Source organism: Electrophorus electricus, chromosome 6 (assembly GCF_041902795.1).
Source record: "Electrophorus electricus isolate QZ-2024a chromosome 6, ASM4190279v1, whole genome shotgun sequence".
In the NCBI taxonomy this organism is placed as follows: Eukaryota; Metazoa; Chordata; class Actinopteri; order Gymnotiformes; family Gymnotidae; genus Electrophorus; species Electrophorus electricus.
This window is the reverse complement of record NC_137502.1, coordinates 26,163,942-26,181,760: the sequence shown is the minus strand read 5'-3', so window position 1 is coordinate 26,181,760 and position 17,819 is coordinate 26,163,942. Positions and strand designations below refer to the sequence as shown.

At 45.5% G+C, this 17,819-nt stretch overlaps 1 protein-coding gene across 1 annotated transcript; it reads right to left on the bottom strand.

Annotated features, from left to right (window-relative positions):
* Positions 1-3,981: 3,981 nt before the first annotated feature.
* Positions 3,982-16,148, bottom strand: LOC113589490 (putative G-protein coupled receptor 149). Its single transcript, XM_027029180.3, has 4 exons — positions 14,209-16,148; positions 13,643-13,826; positions 13,063-13,535; positions 3,982-6,562 (listed from the first exon to the last, which is right to left on the bottom strand). Exons 1-4 carry the CDS (start codon positions 15,244-15,246, stop codon positions 5,942-5,944), a joined length of 2,316 nt encoding a protein of 771 aa, XP_026884981.2. The 5' UTR covers positions 15,247-16,148; the 3' UTR covers positions 3,982-5,941.
* Between the last annotated feature and the right edge of the window lie 1,671 nt (positions 16,149-17,819).

Below are 17,819 nucleotides of genomic sequence, written 5' to 3'. Positions count from 1 at the left end.
GAAAAGTCCGTTTTTATCCCACACTTCCATTTGCGTTAAAGGTGACTTATAGAAGACTTATCTGCGTTAGCTCGTTTTACACGGTAGGTTTAGAATAGCACGCACTTATCTAACAAGGAACGACGGCGATCCCTATAATTAAAAGCAGAAAAGGTCAGTGTCATGTTTATCACCTTATTCATTAGAGCCACATATCATCAGTGCATGACTCTTACAAGCTCAACTATGAAGACTCATTGCCCCAATAGGTCACATAATGAATTTACAACAAATAATAATTACCTATGTTGGATGTAGCGATATAGGCTATGCTCCTGTCTGATATGGTTATTGATCCCCATTGTTCAAACATTAATCCCCAGTCCAGTTTAACTAATGTTAACTAATGACTCTAATGCACATTTAATTATTTAATGTATAAGTTGTCACCATAGGAACCAAAACCTTTCTTAAGGTTTTTCTATGAGAAAAAACCTAAAGAGGTAGTCAGTGATAAAACTGGCTCACTGAATCCTTTTAATATTCATCTCTCATTAAACCAAACTCACACACTAATTATCTTCTCTTTGCATTTTCCCCCACAAGAGAAATCTAGCTTCCATCTCTCTTGCTGTGCGAATCTATGTGTATAGCTGCGTAGCATACAAAAGGATCTGTGATTGTGTAACGCCACCCCCGGCCCCCCGTGAAGTGGTCTGGCCCATGCCAAGCCTCCTCTCTATGCCCAAGCTCCAATTATTTATTCAGATGGCCACTGGCCCCTGGTCTGAGCCGGGGGAGGCCAGTACAGGGATTTACAGCCTGGATGAAAGGAGCGACTGATCCTGGACCAGAGAGGGAATGTAATTAGGAGCCTGCAGGTAACAAAATCAATGAGGGGCGAGACTAGGAGGGGTGCCGTCAAGCCCTGTCATAAAATATACATCAAATCTACACCACAACAGTGGTGCTCTATTTGAAAACTGTCCATCAGTCAGTCTGTCTGTGTATCTGTCTGTATGTTTATTCATCTCTTGTGACACACCACATGCTATCTCTTTTGTTTCAACAACAGAATGACTCCACCCGACACACACACACACACACACACACACACACACACACACACACACATAGAGTAGTTGGTGAGAGAATATTATGTTGTGCAGCATTATATGAGGTCAGATTGCCACTGAAATCCACACACTGTTCAAACTATCAGTCTCTGGAACTTTGGCCAAAGAATGCTTACTGTTTAGTTAATGTATGAAGTACAAAGTATAAGAGTATTACAGCTGTATTGAATGGGAGGATTAGGATACAGTCATGAGACGTCTGCAGTAGGACAGAAGCAGATATCTTGCAGGATTTAGGGTCCAAATGTCAGGGTGGTGCTGGGTAGGCAAAGAACCGAGCAGCCCAGAAAGTCAGCAGACTCCCCAGTGAGAGCCTCCATGATGAAAGGAACAAGAGATGGGAGAGAAAGGATAAATGGATACTTTGGGTCCTAAGCTTGGTAATGTGTATGTGTGTGTGTGTGTGTGTGTGTGTCTGTGTGTGTGTGTCTGTGTGTGTGTGTGTGTGTGTGTGTGTGTCTGTCTGTCTGTCTGTGTGTGTGTGTGTGTGTGTCTGTGTGTGTGTGTGTGTGTGTGTGTGTGTGTGTGGATTATTCAGCTCTAGAGTTCCACAAGCTTGTCTTTTGCATTGCTGTTTCACTGTGGATCTGAGTGGAGTGGGGCTGATTGGCTGTGATTGGTGACATTCACTGTTAACACAGGAGCTGGAAGTGACAGGAATAAATCACGTCTCTGTAATGCTTCACTTTCCTCAAAGAATGTGAATGAGTTGGAAGCATCCTCAGAGGACTCAAAGGGCTCAGGTGATATCAGCACTCTCAGACTTACTGGAAAGTGTAGGTGCCCAGAATTAAAAGGTGTTATTCCAGAAATCTTAAGGTGTCAGGGCACTGTGTATGTAATTGCTCGTTAGTGCATGTGTGTGTGTGTGTGTGTGTGTGTGTGTCTGTGTGTGTGTGTCTGTGTGTGTGTGTGTGTGTGTGTGTGTGTCTGTCTGTCTGTCTGTGTGTGTGTGTGTGTGTGTCTGTGTGTGTGTGTGTGTGTGTGTGTGTGTGTGTGGATTATTCAGCTCTAGAGTTCCACAAGCTTGTCTTTTGCATTGCTGTTTCACTGTGGATCTGAGTGGAGTGGGGCTGATTGGCTGTGATTGGTGACATTCACTGTTAACACAGGAGCTGGAAGTGACAGGAATAAATCACGTCTCTGTAATGCTTCACTTTCCTCAAAGAATGTGAATGAGTTGGAAGCATCCTCAGAGGACTCAAAGGGCTCAGGTGATATCAGCACTCTCAGACTTACTGGAAAGTGTAGGTGCCCAGAATTAAAAGGTGTTATTCCAGAAATCTTAAGGTGTCAGGGCACTGTGTATGTAATTGCTCGTTAGTGCATGTGTGTGTGTGTGTGTGTGTGTGTGTGTGTGTGTGTGTGTGTGTGTGTGAGAGAGAGAGAGAGGGAGGAGAGTATAGCTGTCAAATGCCACAAGTTACCATCTAGCACACTCTCACCCTTAACTAACAAATCCCGACAGAGGTGTTTGTGAGCTGTCCATCTCCTCCTCATGTGTTCCTCCTTCCTCTTACTCATCATCTTATACTTTCATCTTTTTCACTATAAAAACTATCATTAGGTGCCCAGCTATATGACAAGCAGTCTTGTTGAGATCTTTTCCCTCGAGCTGGTGTGTATTGGGCTCTTGTACTGGGTTACTGTCACCACTGTCACTCTGTTTGGCCTCTGGTAAGACTCACACTCCTCAACGGTCAGTCTCCCTCTCTCCTCCTCTATATCTCCTCTATCACCTCCTCTATCACCTCCTCTATCTCTCCTCTATCACCTCCTCTATCACCTCCTCTATCTCTCCTCTATAACCCCCTCTACCACTGGTTTTTGGAAGGCTGTTGAAGTAAAATGAAGTCTATGTAACTTGTGTTTTATGGGAGAGAAATAAAAGTAGACAGACAGCTAAACAGAAAAACAGAAGTGTAGAACGATGGTCAGACAGACAGATGGACAGGAAACAGACAGATAGACACACATACATACATAATACATATATACATACATACAGTACATGCATGCATATATGCATACATGCATAGAAGCCTAAACACATACGTAGACAAAAAAGCAACATCCCAAAAATCAAACCGGACTGAAAAGAACTCAGCTGAGTAAGAATGAGAATGAAATAGTAAGGAAAAGGGGAAGAATAAGTGCACTTGAGGAAATACATTAGAGAAAGAGAGAGAGAGAGAGCACAAGGGATGTGTCTTTCTTCTAAAAGTGTAGCGTATGAGGCAATGCGAAGAGGAGAGACCTGATAAGCTCTTGGTGTGCTGGATACATGTAATAGCCATCTCCCATCACTCCCCTGCTCTCTCTCAACTTCTCTCTCTCTCTCACACACACACACACACACACACACACACACACACACAAGCACACTGCCTATTTTGAGGCAGCAGTTGCAATGGCCTGGAGGAAGTTTTCCTTCCCAGTGCCAAACAGGGACGTACCTAGCCAGGGGCCGGTCGGCAGATTGCAGAATGACATCTGAATTCTTCAGCGCTTCACTGATGACTCCAGAGGGAAAAAACACTGCAGCTTTAAAGCGTGACCGTCAGAGGGTAAGGCATCTTGAGAATGTAAATATTTAAGCAGCACGGCATTCATATAAAAACCTCTCTGGAAAAAATGAACCCCTTATATTTAATCCTAGCTGACAGAAACAATTCCGCTTTGCACCGGGTTGGCTTTTACATATTTCATACTCTTCTTCACAATTTAGTGCAAAACCTTTTAGATTTAATTGCATCACACCATAAAATGAGCTGAGTGGACACGACACTCCAGACCCAGCGGGACACTCCAGACCCAGCGGGACACTCCAGACCCAGCGGGACAATCCAGACCAGCGTCCACCAGATTGCGTTTGCTGATTTGGAGAGTCTCCATTTATTATATGAATGATGACTAAAACAAAGATGGTGGAAACATCCCAGCGTGGCATTAGGTCGATGCGTTTCCTTTATTGAGAATATTCAACACATAACATGTTAGCACACGAGGCCTTGGCTAGTTTCCTGCTTAAAGTAATGCTGCTCACCTTAAAATCAAATTTATTTCAAAACAAACAAACAAACAAACAAACAAACAAACACAATATACTCCTTTTTATGTAAACATTGGGCAGAAAAGATCTAATATGAACTGATAATCCAGTGTCTTTAGTATCAGTGGAGCTCGTCGACGATGTGTGCAGCTGAGAATCTCTTAGCCATTTCCAGAAGAACAGTTGTACAGTTTTACAAACAGCACGTTCCACAGCATGTCATATATGAAGGAACAGAGGTGGTGCAGGTGTCGCCTCCCGGGTCTACCTACTTGACACCAGGAGCTAAATCTCCCACTGAATTACCTTAACATTCTAGTAGCTGCATTTGTGGGTATGCAGAATGTAAGTGTTGTCTGGGTTGCATTTCTGGTGGCTAATGCACTGGGGTGAAAGGTCAGAGGTGAAAAGAGCAGGTCCTAAGTGGCTCGAAATGAATATTCATTTGCACTTTCATGAGGAGTTAAAATTATGCATTTCTCTCTGTGGAAAATTGCATTTGCGGAACGGTTAATGTGGCAGAAAAACCTCTCTCTCTCTCTTGCCTGCTTGTACAGTAGATCTGACATCAGAGCACATGTGCACCCATGGAGTGTCCTGTTTGCCTCTCTAATGGCTGTAGACGTGTGGTTAGCGCTCTAACCATTAGCTGTAGGCGTGTGCGTGTGCATGTGTGTGTGAGGGAGAACCAAACACGGGAGGGTGGGAAACACAGCTCAACGAAACACATAAAGCAGCAAGCTTACATATAAGTAATCAGCCATATCATACTTACACATAGAGAAACCTACATTCACACATACACACATGCATATACACACAAACACACACACACACACACACACACACACACACACACATACATACACAAGATGACTCAGACAGAAAATCTGTCCCAAATGGTGAATCATTAGGGAATCTTCCACAGAGCCACGCTGGGGTAATATTTCTCATCAGGGAAAACTCATCGTGCTGATTGATATCCACAGTCGGCTTTTTGTCTTCCAGGTTCCCATATGGCCTGTGCCTGAGGTTGAATACTAAAATGTATTTAAACTAATTTCTCTTTCTGCTCTCTCTCTATCTCTCTCTCTTACACCCACGCCCACACACAGACATAAAAACGCACAGACACAGTCCTGTTCCTCCCTACACCCCCCTGCTCTGCACTGTAGTTTCCATTTTGGTTTTTGTGTATAAACAGCGAGGACAGTTAGCCTCCTTCTACCTTCAGTCCTCCCTCGGAGGTTCCAGCCACAACCGTCTCTGCCTGTTCCGCGGGCCAAGGACGGCGGGATACCACCAGACAGGATGAACGCTTAAACGATGACCTTCGCGTCCTCCCGCCTGTGGCCGAGCACGTACCTTTAGCGTTTTCTCAGTCACACTAACCTTTTGAAAGTCCCTTCCCCCTCCCAATCACTCTTCTCTTCTCTTCCCTCACACTCTCTTTTTCTGTAAAGCCAAGCTACTCTTTCCTTCTTTAGCTTTCACACAATCGGAGTAGCATTGCCACACTTCTAGCTTGCAACAGCAGACATCTGAAAAGTAACCATCTCCTGACAGGCTTTTACCTCTCTGCCTTCTTCCCTACATCTCTGAGATTTCTTTCTTGTTCCCCTACTCCTGGTCTACTTTGTTCCCTTTACCTTGCCTGCTTCTGTCTCCAAAATCCCATCCTTCCCAAGCCCATCCTCACAATCCATAGTCTCCCACTTCTCTCAAATCCATGTGTGACATGTCCAGAGTCCCTGCCATCCAGCCCGGCGGAGTCCTAAAGCAGGCGGCGGTCCTCGTCTCCTGCGTCTCCCGCCTGCCTCTGGTAGACCTCGTTGAGGAGCTGGATCTCCTCCCGGTAGCCACCGGCGTCCAGCCGCTGCCGCTGGCTGTTCTGGCGGTGGGCCTCCACCGTGTCGGGGATGTGGATGTTGATGCCGTCGGCATCTGGGCTGGAGCCAGGGATGAGCAGCGAGTATGAGGCCGTCTCGCCCAGGTCGCATGACACGAAGCGGTTCTCGCGGCGCGAGTAGCGGAGCGACGGCGAGCGCGCGTGTGCCGACGACTGGCTGATGTTGGAGACGATGGACACGCTGTCCATGGCCTCCTCATTGTCGCAGATCTCCAGGACTTCCAGGTGGATCTTAACGTTGGTGTCGGCCACGCCCCCGACGTCCGACGCCGCCGCCCCGCCACCCCCGGGCTCCTCCCCGCTGGGCTCGTGGCCCACCGATTTGGAGCGGTACACCTCCACCTTCCTGGCGCCATTGGGGGAGATCTTGAGGCCGTCGCTGCTGACCTCGTAGGTGGAGAGGGAGAGCGTTTTGCCTGTGGGTGCGTGGAGAGACACCGTGCCCTGGATGGCACACAGAGGAATGGCCAATCCTCCCGCAGACTTCTGAAACACAGCCAAACATTCCCCAGTCAGCATGGGACAGTCTGGGAAGATCAAGGCTATTGTTTTCAGTCATTAAGCATAGTCTTGGCTAATGGGTAGAAAAATGTATCTGTGTGTGTGTGTGTGTGTGTGTGTGTGTGTGTGTGCGTATACATGCACTTTTCTTGCTAAAAGCCCTCATTAACAAGATGGTGGAGGAAAAGCTACAAATGGAGGATGATGAGAACCGTTATCTAGGGATGTAGACGAGATATGTAACATAGAGCTCTAAAGCACAGGCAGAGCTCTCACTCTCACTCTCTCACTCTTACTCTTTCACTCACTCTCACTCTCTCACACTCTTACTCTCTCACGATTGCTCTCCCACTGTCTCACTCACTCTCTCTCACTGTCTCACTCTCCCTCTCAAGCTTAGGCAATAAGAACAATGAGTCTGATCTCAGTGAAACGACACGAAAAATGAATCCGATCTCAGCATTCCGACCTGCTTCTGAAGGCAACCTAGGAAGAGCAATACACTTCTAATTAAAGATGCAGGAAGAATAATCATCAGTCATGGAGGCAGACTGCAGTTTGTCATAGTGCTCAGGCCCTTGCCAGAGAGCACTCATTAACATAGATACATTCTAAATCATTTCAGTGATTACAAGATGCATTGCAATGACTTGGTGTCATTTAACAAGGACAAAGCACCACTGTGAAAAATGCCCTTATTAAGTAAAAAATAAACAGGTAATCAATTGAAAAACACACACATTCCCCCGACAAAATGTCATCAGCAACGTTTAATAAGCAGGTTGAATTTTTTTCTGTTTAACTCTCAGACACCAGCACAGGCGGTGGGGTCCAAGAAACAGCAGGACTCTAATCGACTCATGGCGGGGTGTCTAAGCACAGGCTGTTCCAACCAATCAGGCTGTAAACATATCTGTCATCTCTGCTGCCCTCCAGTGAGAACACAGTCCCTGGGGCCGCATCGCACCTGAGCTTCCCACAGTGGCAAAGCAACATAGTCCGGCCCCACTCCCCCAGTATCTGTAGGTGACACAGCAGGAATTCAGGTCACATGCAATGCTGCAAAGCTGAGCATTCTCCTCTGACCATGCAGGTGCGCTCAGGGCCTTGGGGAAGGGGGTCGTAACCTTTGCCCTCTGAAAAGCGACACCGTCGCCTGATATTGGGAAAAGGCATTGACAGAACTGCTCTTCTGTTTGTTTCAAAGAAAGATTTCCTTTAGGCTTTGTGCAGTTGTCTTGATCATCTTTAATCGGATTACCAGCAGCATTTCAAATGGATGAGCTGCAGAAAACTGCTGCGCTGCTGGAACTGAGGCCACTTCCCTCGCTGTCTGTGAATTATTCAGATGCGATTATTCGACCTCCATTGCATTTGACCGTTCCCTCTCGTGGAAAATCATCTCCCTCTGGTTTTATCTTTATTTATTATACCTAAGGAGGAGGGGACGCAGCATTGGTAGACTGCCAAATTAAGGGCATGCGCGGCGTTCACTGAAGAGGCAGGGGAACGGCGCGGATGAAGTGGGCAGCTTGGTGGGCGAATGCACACCAGAACCCAGAGATGCACACGGTCCACAGGTCTCTCTGATCTAGAGATGAGAGGAAAACCTGGTCCACCATTAGCCAGTCCGAGAATTACTTTCACACACAGTAGAATTCGTTATACCAACACAAAAATGAAAATATTTAAAAATATGTATGGTTTTAAACGCTTTAAATAATAAATCCTGACCCAGAAAGGTTCTTAAGGAAATGCAAAGCATTGCCTGCAATGCAGAGAAACATTTGTTTTTGGAAGAAAAATTACACTCAATTTTCTTTTTGCCATCAGAACAAATTGGCCAACTGGGTATGACGGCATTTTACACAGGATCAGGAAAGATGACGCTGTGCTGGATAATTCAGAACCGTTACGCAGGATCAGAATACATGAACCTGTACTGGAGCTGTGCTGACTGATTCTGACCCATTACGCACGATCAGAATACATGAACCTGTACTGGAGCTGTGCTGGATAATTCTGACCGTTACGCAGGATCAGGATACCTGAACCTGTACTGGAGCTGTGCTGGATGATTCTGACCCGTTACGCAGGATCAGGATACATGAACCTGTACTGGAGCTGTGCTGGATGATTCTGACCCGTTACGCAGGATCAGGATACATGAACCTGTACTGGAGCTGTGCTGAATGATTCTGACCCATTACGCAGGATCAGAATACATGAACCTGTACTGGAGCTGTGCTGGATGATTCTGACCCGTTACGCAGGATCAGAATACATGAACCTGTACTGGAGCTGTGCTGGATAATTCTGACCGTTACGCAGGATCAGGATACCTGAACCTGTACTGGAGCTGTGCTGGATGATTCTGACCCGTTACGCAGGATCAGGATACATGAACCTGTACTGGAGCTGTGCTGGATGATTCTGACCCGTTACGCAGGATCAGGATACATGAATCTGTACTGGAGCTGTGCTGGATGATTCTGACCTGTTACACCCAGCATGCAAAATGTCAGCGAAGGTACATATGCATCGTCTGTTGGGAAAAAAAAAGAAGTGAAAAAAAGGAGAAATAAAACCCTTTTGTATAATACTCCTGAAATGAAATATATGCTATGATGGTTTGAAGCAGGATCATTTCAGGTCAGATAAACTGTTTACACTTCTAAAGAGAACCTTTTTCAGGACAGATGAAAACTTTAAGCCAGTGAACTTTTGCGTTTTCTATGAATTCAAATGGCTCAATGCAGCACTCTTTTTCTAACCGGATGCATTATGTACTTTCTGCAGCTCAGATGTATACCGCAATTCATCTAACAGGTTGAATCATATTTGCAAATATAATGCTTCAAACACATCATTGGCAGGGCCTGTGGGCTTCATCCATCAGACAGCTCATGACAGCAGAGGCGGAGATGACAGTAGAGGAGCTGACAGTAGAGCAGAAAATAGTAGAGGAGCTGACAGTAGAGGAGATGATAGAAGAGAAGATAGTAGAGGAGCTGACAGTAGAGTTGAAGATAATAGAGGAGCTGACAGTAGAGGAGAAGATAGTAGAGGAGCTCACAGTAGAGGAGAAGATAATAGAGGAGCTCACAGTAGAGGAGAAGATAGTAGAGGAGCTGACAGTAGAGGAGAAGATAGAAGAGAAGATAGTAGAGGAGCTGACAGTAGAGGAGAAGATAATAGAGGAGCTCACAGTAGAGGAGAAGATAATAGAGGAGCTCACAGTAGAGGAGAAGATAGTAGAGGAGCTGACAATAGAGGAGAAGATAGAAGAGAAGATAATAGAGGAGCTCACAGTAGAGGAGAAGATAATAGAGGAGCTCACAGTAGAGGAGAAGATAGTAGAGGAGCTGACAGTAGAGGAGAAGATAGTAGAGGAGCTGACAGTAGAGGAGAAGATAGTAGAGGAGCTGACAGTAGAGGAGAAGATAGAAGAGAAGATAGTAGAGGAGCTGACAGTAGAGGAGAAGATAATAGAGGAGCTCACAGTAGAGGAGAAGATAATAGAGGAGCTCACATTAGAGGAGAAGATAATAGAGGAGCTCACAGTAGAGGAGAAGATAGTAGAGGAGCTGACAGTAGAGGAGAAGATAGTAGAGGAGCTGACAGTAGAGGAGAAGATAGTAGAGGAGCTGACAGTACAGGAGCTGACAGTAGAGTTGAAGATAGTAGAGGAGAAGATGGTAGAGGAGCTCACAGTAGAGGAGAAGATAGTAGAGGAGCTAACAGTAGAGGAGAAGATAGTAGAGGAGCTAACAGTATAGAAGAAGATAGTAGAGGAGCTCATGGTAGAGGAGAAAATAGTAGAGGAGCTGACAGTAGTGGAGATGATGGTAGAGGAGCTCCCTTGCAGCAGTGAGTCATGACTCAGAAGAAACCGGCTTGAGCGAGCAGCCACTTGTGGTGTATTTGGCTGTGAATAGACTGTCTTTTGGCTGTGAATGAACTATGTTTTGACTGTGTATTATACTGTATTTTGGTTGTGAATGAACTGTGTTTTGGCTGTGTATATACTGTGTTTTGGTTGTGAATGGACTGTGTTTTAGCTGTGTATATACTGTGTTTTGGCAGTGGATGTACTGTGTTTTGGCTGTGGGTGTACTGTGTTCGCCATGCACACAGTTCCCAAATAGACTCTGTTTTATTAGCAAGGTCTGGCAGTGGTGAACAACAGAACAATAATATCTGCTCTGTTGAACAAAATGCAGCATATGGAGCCTCAGTTTCAACACTCCTACAACCAAGATAATTTTGAACCGCATAACCACATTTCAAATAACTTATAGCACAGTTCTGATACCTTTTTATCTTACAGGTAGAAGAAAAAGAAAGGAAAAAACTTAAGGATCTGCCCTGATTCTAAAAGCCATGAGAGAAATGACATCCTCACCATCCCAAACATCACATTAGGAATCATGACTGACTGTCTGTCAAAGCCCAGTACCAATACGCTCGAGGGGAAACCCTTCCTGTCAACACGCTAGGCTGAGCATAAAACCTCGCCCTTCCCACGTCCTATTCATCCCACAATATTTGTTCTCCCTTCACACTCGCTACATTCAGTGAGTTCATAACGTGTGAAACCCTTTCATCATCGGGTTAAAGCTTTATCTGTCCAGGTATCCGCTTGGAGCAGCAGGCGGAGAAATGATCAGGCAGGGCCTTCATTGGCTCATCTCCTTTACCCGAGGGTAGGGAGAGAGGTTTAATCAAACCCTACTTCAGCGTGAGGAGACACGACTCTGCCGAAGCCTTGATTAGGAGTATTAATCACAGCTGGGCATATTGTGGATGGAAATAGATTGGGGCCACGTGGGACTGTCATGTGTGCGGGGGCGGAGGTGTCGCAGAGAGGCGTGGGTGTGAGGTGGGGGCTCCTGCCTCCCATCCCAGAGAGGATCCCCGATGCTCTGGTGCACCAACGTGTGAAGCTCCTTCCATTTCCCTGTAACGCTGTGGTGGCGGTGGTCCAGCGATGGGCTGGGTGCAGGGAAGCAGGCGTGAAATGCCTGTGAACAGTGTTCCACTGCACGCGTGCGCGCATGGGCCGAATTGCTAAGCGAGTACTTGTGTTTGTGCGTGTGGGCATCAAAGTCCATCTCAGTGAGACCTGCAAAAACTATATAATCTTATCACATCTCTATGAAAATGTATACAAGTGCTCATGTGTACATGTGCTTATGTCTATATATATTTATACGCTGTCTGATACACTAGGCCTGTGGCTGCAGGGATCCGGAATCGATGCAGGTTCGCACACTCCGTTGCCCCAGCCTCCTGACCTTGCCTATGGAGACGTGACTCTAATGAGCTGAAATCCATATTGCCTATAAACTCTCTCTGCTCACAGCATGCTGAGTTATAGAGATCACATATTTAATAATATTTTTGCAAAAATTCGTCACAAGGTTCTTTCCCTTTGTGTCTTGTCAGTGGTCATATTCTTGCATAAATGCAAAGAGACAAGATGATTTATCCAGGCCCAAGGTAACAAGTATTAAGGTGTTTTTGGTTTTTTTTGTGCAAAAATGTTTATACATTCTTGAGAAATGTAATAGGTTTTTATGACACTGAAATTTTGCCACTGTACATCTAACTACAACACTCTGCACTGATGTATGCCAAAATGATTTACTTAACATTATGCAAAAGAAGCTCTAACTTTATGCACCAAAATGTTTTTAAAAAGATCATAAAATTGACTAAGCGAATCCTTTTCTTGCATTCCAACATTGTTTCCAAGAGATGATTTATCAATGCAGAAAAAGATTCATTTATACTTTGATGATTTTCTAATAATAAAAAATGCCTTGGTTTTAAAATATTTTTCAACTAATCTATTGTTAGGCCATTATATGTAATTTATTGCCAAATGTTGACTGTAGATTACCAATAAGATTATGGAATTACTGATGGCATACTGAAGGAGAATACTGTGATTTCTTTTCTATATCAATAATGGCACCACTAAAAGTAACAAACCATACATTTTCTAAACTTTTAAAAATTTTACTCCCACTAAACATCTGTTGAATGTAAGAAAAAAGATAGATGTTGCACACTTAAAAAACTGTCCAAAAAACTGTAACTGGAGGCAGCCATTTTGTTTGATTGCTTAATGCATGGCCTTATCTAATATTTTTTCTATGAAAAATGTTGCAGTTACAAAGTTTAAAGTGAGGTAAAGTGGGAAATGCAAGTAGAATTAAGTGCAGTTTTTCTGCAGCTGTGGGTCTCTGCGGACAGTAATAGAATGACTGAAAACTGCTTTGGCAGTGTGGACATATGTGGGAGAAGGCATGGTGTATGTGCGTGCGCCTACAGTGTTTAATTAAATCTTACATTTGTTCATTTAAGTTATGACTCCATGATTTGATAGGTTACTTAGTTAAGAAACCCATACGCTACTGATTTCCGTTTGGACAGGCCTCTATGAAGCTCTGAAATGATAAGACATGTCTTGGACCTACCTGTCTTGGAGTCCTTTCCGATTTGCTCCGACACCACTCCCAGTCCGTCAGTTCGATGTTGCGACACTCTTCGTGGGACAGCCTCCTCTCTGGCCCGTCAAACACCGACGATGAGTCGAGGTTGAGGTCTTCGCGGTCGCAGGCCGAAACGGGACTGGAGACGCTTCCAAAACCGTCGCCTTCTCTCGGGTTCTGCTGAGGCGCGCCTTCCGCCTTCGCCGCGGGGGCGACGTCGTCCAGCAGCAGCTCGCCGCGGAGGGAGCTGTCCTCCGCCACCGTGGTCCTGAATTCTCGGCTCGCGAGGCTCGCAATCCTCCCGCTGTCCAGCACCGCGACTCGGCTTTCCGAGAAATCGCAGTTGTACAAGCTGTCGTAAGAGGGCTTTTCAACGGAAGGAGACGTGGCGCGAGATATCTTGTAAACGCCGTAGCCTTGTTGGAACGAGAGGTTAAATTCAAACCTCCGTTTAGACGCTGTAAAGACACGAGAAGAATTGCATTACATTTCATGATTATAAGCAGAATCCCTGCCATCAAACGACTGTCAGTGTGTCTATCAAATGATCCACCGAAACGCTCACTCGCGCTCTTGGCGGGGCCCTTATCCCGGCGGCAGTTGATGAAGCACCCGCAGGGAAGATGGATCCAGCGCTCGGAGAGAACGAAGACCGGGGTGACCGCAGCGGAGAGCAAGGTCAGGAAAAAACACAGGGTCTCCAGAGACGCGCTGTGCATCTGAACAGCGTGGCTTACGAGTATCTGGGCCTGCAAAAGCAGCGTAAAAAAAACCAATACAGACGGTCAACTTTTGGGTTAAAAACAATAGCCTCTATACCTCAGGGACTGTTATTATACAGAAACCTACTGCAGCCCAAGCGTGCCAATCTTTTTTACGTACAGTTAAAAAAAGGCTGTGCAGCTCAGTCTACAACAGCGCTATTATGATTGAAAAAACAAACAAACTTGTGTACTGCACAGGCTGATGACAGCAGAACCTAAACCGTATCGTGCTGGTGAGTAGAGATCAAGCAAATTTATACTACTAAAGATTACAGTTCCCAGTGTTGCATTCCAGCTGGCGGCGTTGGCTATTATACTTCCAGCACTACACTTGACCGACGCATGCATACTTCCCTATTAGTCTCACCATCATTGGCATCCACAGGACGATTCGGGCCATCGCCAGAACCATTGAGAAGCGTTTCTGCGCGAAGACCACTGGGGAGCGTCGCGCGCTCTGGGCACCGACCTTTCCAAACCGGTCCGTTTTAGGGGACGAGCATGAATAGGACTCGTCTTTATTTTTCAAACCGCCCGAATGTGAACTGAATTCACCGTACGCTCCAAAACTTTTCTCCAAGCTATCCCGAGAAAGAGACGGGATCTCACAGAGCGGATCAGAACCGTCCGCGCCCAGTGCTGCGCCGAAATAACTTGGGTGAAATGTTTTCAAGGTTTCCGCGGAGCATAACAGCTGATAGGTAAGAGGTACTGAGCACACCACCAGACCGCAGAAACACAGAGAGTACAAAACAAAAAGGAGCAACACGTAGAAGCTATCACTCTCCGGGAGACAGCCCAGAGAGGCAGGGGTGAAGCGACCCCAGCCGCACACCGGCAACATGCTGACCGCCAGGCTGACGGTCCACACCACAGCCACTGCCCACAGCACTGCGCGAGGGCGACAGCTGTTCTGGTACACTCCAAACCGCTTTGTCACATAAAAAGTGTAGGCTACGATGAGGCAAGCTTTCATATTGCTTGACAACCCTTGGAAAACATACAGGAGTCCGGATAAAGTGCATATCGTTCCTGACCGACCCGTACTGTCTCTCCTCCACTGGAGGACCATGAAAAGCGACAGCGGAACGAGGCTGATCAGGTCATCTATGGACAAGGAAGCCACAATTAGGCATATCGAAGACTTAGTCCTCATTCTAAGCAAAGATCCGAGCGAGTAGAAACCTCCCACGCAGATAACAGTGGCAATAACAAAAGATAAGCCAAAAAGGGTTCGCCAGTTCGCGTTGGCCGAGTCCACGTTATCGGAAATCTCCGTGATAAGGTTGCTGTTATTTGGCGAAGGCGAGGAGTGCGTTGCCGACATTTTCATGTAGCCCAACTTTGCCGACTTGTGTTCTTGCGTTCGCTCATGCAAGTGCAAACGCTTTCGAAACAAGCGCATTAAAGTTTGACTTCTTGACGTTACAGAGGGTACTATTGTCAGTCCTCAGGAGAAGAAGCACACGCACGTTTTTCATTTGTCGATTGGACGTCCAAAGCTTTTTAGAAAGTGGCCTGACTCCAGTTCAGTGCAGCGCGGTGGTGTGTAATCTCTCTCCGACGGTGTGGCTGATAATAATGCCTACGTATCACCGCCTTGCGAGCAGCGGAGCGCGCGGAACAGATTGCTATAGTATGAATGAGCTCGCGCGTTCACTCAAACCACGGTCTCGAGCGGTTTGTACAGGGAACAGCAACGCCCCTCCTACTCCACTTTCCCTCACCCCTCGCCTCTGAATGAACTAGTGTGTGTGTGTGTGTGTGTGTGTGTGTGTGTGTGTGTGCGCGGGCGCGCGCGCGTGTGTGAGTTTGTGTGTGTGTGTGCGCGTGAGCGAATGAGTGAGAGAGAGGTTTGTGAGAAAGAAGGTACAGGACTAAAAATGTAAGATAACAAATGTGTAAAAATGTGTCCCAGTTCACGGTTGTTAATTTCTTATGTTTGAATACTTAAAGTGTCGAGACACAGTTCTTTACATTGAACAAGTCCGGGATTCCTACATCACCATACTCAGAGGTTTGCTAATTGTCTTCTCATAGGCCTACACAGACTATAGAAATCTGCTCTTAATAACATGCATATCCATATAAAAAACCTGAGCAAAACTTCCCACCTTCTTTGTGTATAACACATACGCACATTTTAAAAAATGAAGCTCATATACAATTTCATAAAGAATAACTATTTTTTTAAAATTCGAGACATTGCCATCCATTTTTACAGCGTTTAATACAAGCAAAAAATAAGACGACAACAGAATACTTTTAATATGTTAAAGGTTAATCCGCTATAATTTTGCTCTAGTCGTCTAGAGCCACTTAATGCAATAACTTACCGTACTCTAATAGAGGAAGCTCGACTGAGGCGAGCTCTCTCATGCATGTAGAAGCAATACTGTCCCCTGCCGTCGGCTCGTGGAAACACATCTACGGGGAGGCTTCTGCGTTGTGGTAACAGTTTACCGAAATCGCGATTCTTCAATCGGAGATTACTCATTCACAGGTCGCTGTAATTACATTTGCAGTTTGGGGTGGCCAGAGACCCAGTAAGAACCAGACAATAAAAGCCAATATTGCGTATAGTGGATATGATCTTAGCTAGCATATGTAAAGGAAAATGTGGGAAGTCTTTTATCAACTCTCTTCCATCTACTGCACCGCTTAATGTCTTACTCCGCCTGCGATGAAACCAGGGTGCAGCAGTCATGTTAATGTGAACAGTAAGGGGCAAAGTGTTCCCAAAATGTAATATCTGCCTTTAATATAACAGTGTGGGAAAAGGGGAAGGGGGACTGATTATTTGTGTGGAAATAAAACTAACCTAGGTTCATAACATATAGTCAAACTCAAGCGCCATGCTTCAAGATTTCCTGTTCATTTCCAGGCCCAATTATTGCTTCCTGGTGACAGGGAGTCTGTGTTTGTCTATGTGTGTGTGTGTGTGTGTGTGTGTGTGTGTGTGTGTGTGTGTGTGTGAGAGAGAGAGAGAGAGAGAGAGAGAGAGAGAGAGAGAGAGAGAGAGAGAGAGAGAGAGAGAGAGTGTGTGTGTTTGGTTCTTGTGCATTTATGTGTGGGGGGTTGCAGGGGTTGTTCTTGTGTAAGTGGGGCCTTGTCTGTTTGCTTTCTGACACTCTCAAGGCTCACCTACTGACTGATGGGACTCTTCACTGGGAGCTCATTGGAGAGAAGGCACTTTACGTGTTCTGCTCACCACACCACCTTCACCAACTCACTGGTACAAAATCAAATAAAGAAAGATAGTCATCGTGCATTCATGCATGTGCATTTCTTTTTCATGCTGGGTGCTTTTTCAGAAATTATATTTCCCTGGTCTTCTATGTATGTGTTTTAAATGTGTCAGATAGATACCATATTTGTCAAAGTCATTTTCTAGGAGGGCCACAAACTGCTTTAAACTAATTATCGTTCAGAAAGGTATCACCCTCTACAGACAAACAGGAAGCAATTGTGGTGTGTATTTTCATTAAGAAGGAAGAAGTGGGGTGTGTTTGTGGTGTGACATGGTTGTGGTGTGACGTTTGCAATGTTACATGCTTGTGGTGTGACATGGTTGTGGTGTGACATGGTCATGATGTGACGTTTACAATGTTACATGCTTGTGGTGTGACATGGTTGTGGTGTGACATGGTCATGGTGTGACGTTTACAATGTTACATGTTTGTGGTGTGACATGGTTCTGGTGTGACATGTTTGTGGTGTGACAAGTTTGTGGTCTGACATGTCTGGTGTTTTACTCTGTTTTGGTGTCCTGTTAGTGGATCTCTCCTGTGAGACCACTGTGATCCGTGACCATTTTCAAAATGGCTCCGCCTCTGAGTGGACATGATATGCAAGAATTTGGATTTGAGTAATTGTTTTGAGTAATTGAATGTATTAATTGATTTGAGTAATTAATTGAAGTAAGTGATGTTGGACTAATTGAATAACTGGGTTGGTGTGGATTCACCAGCTGACCTT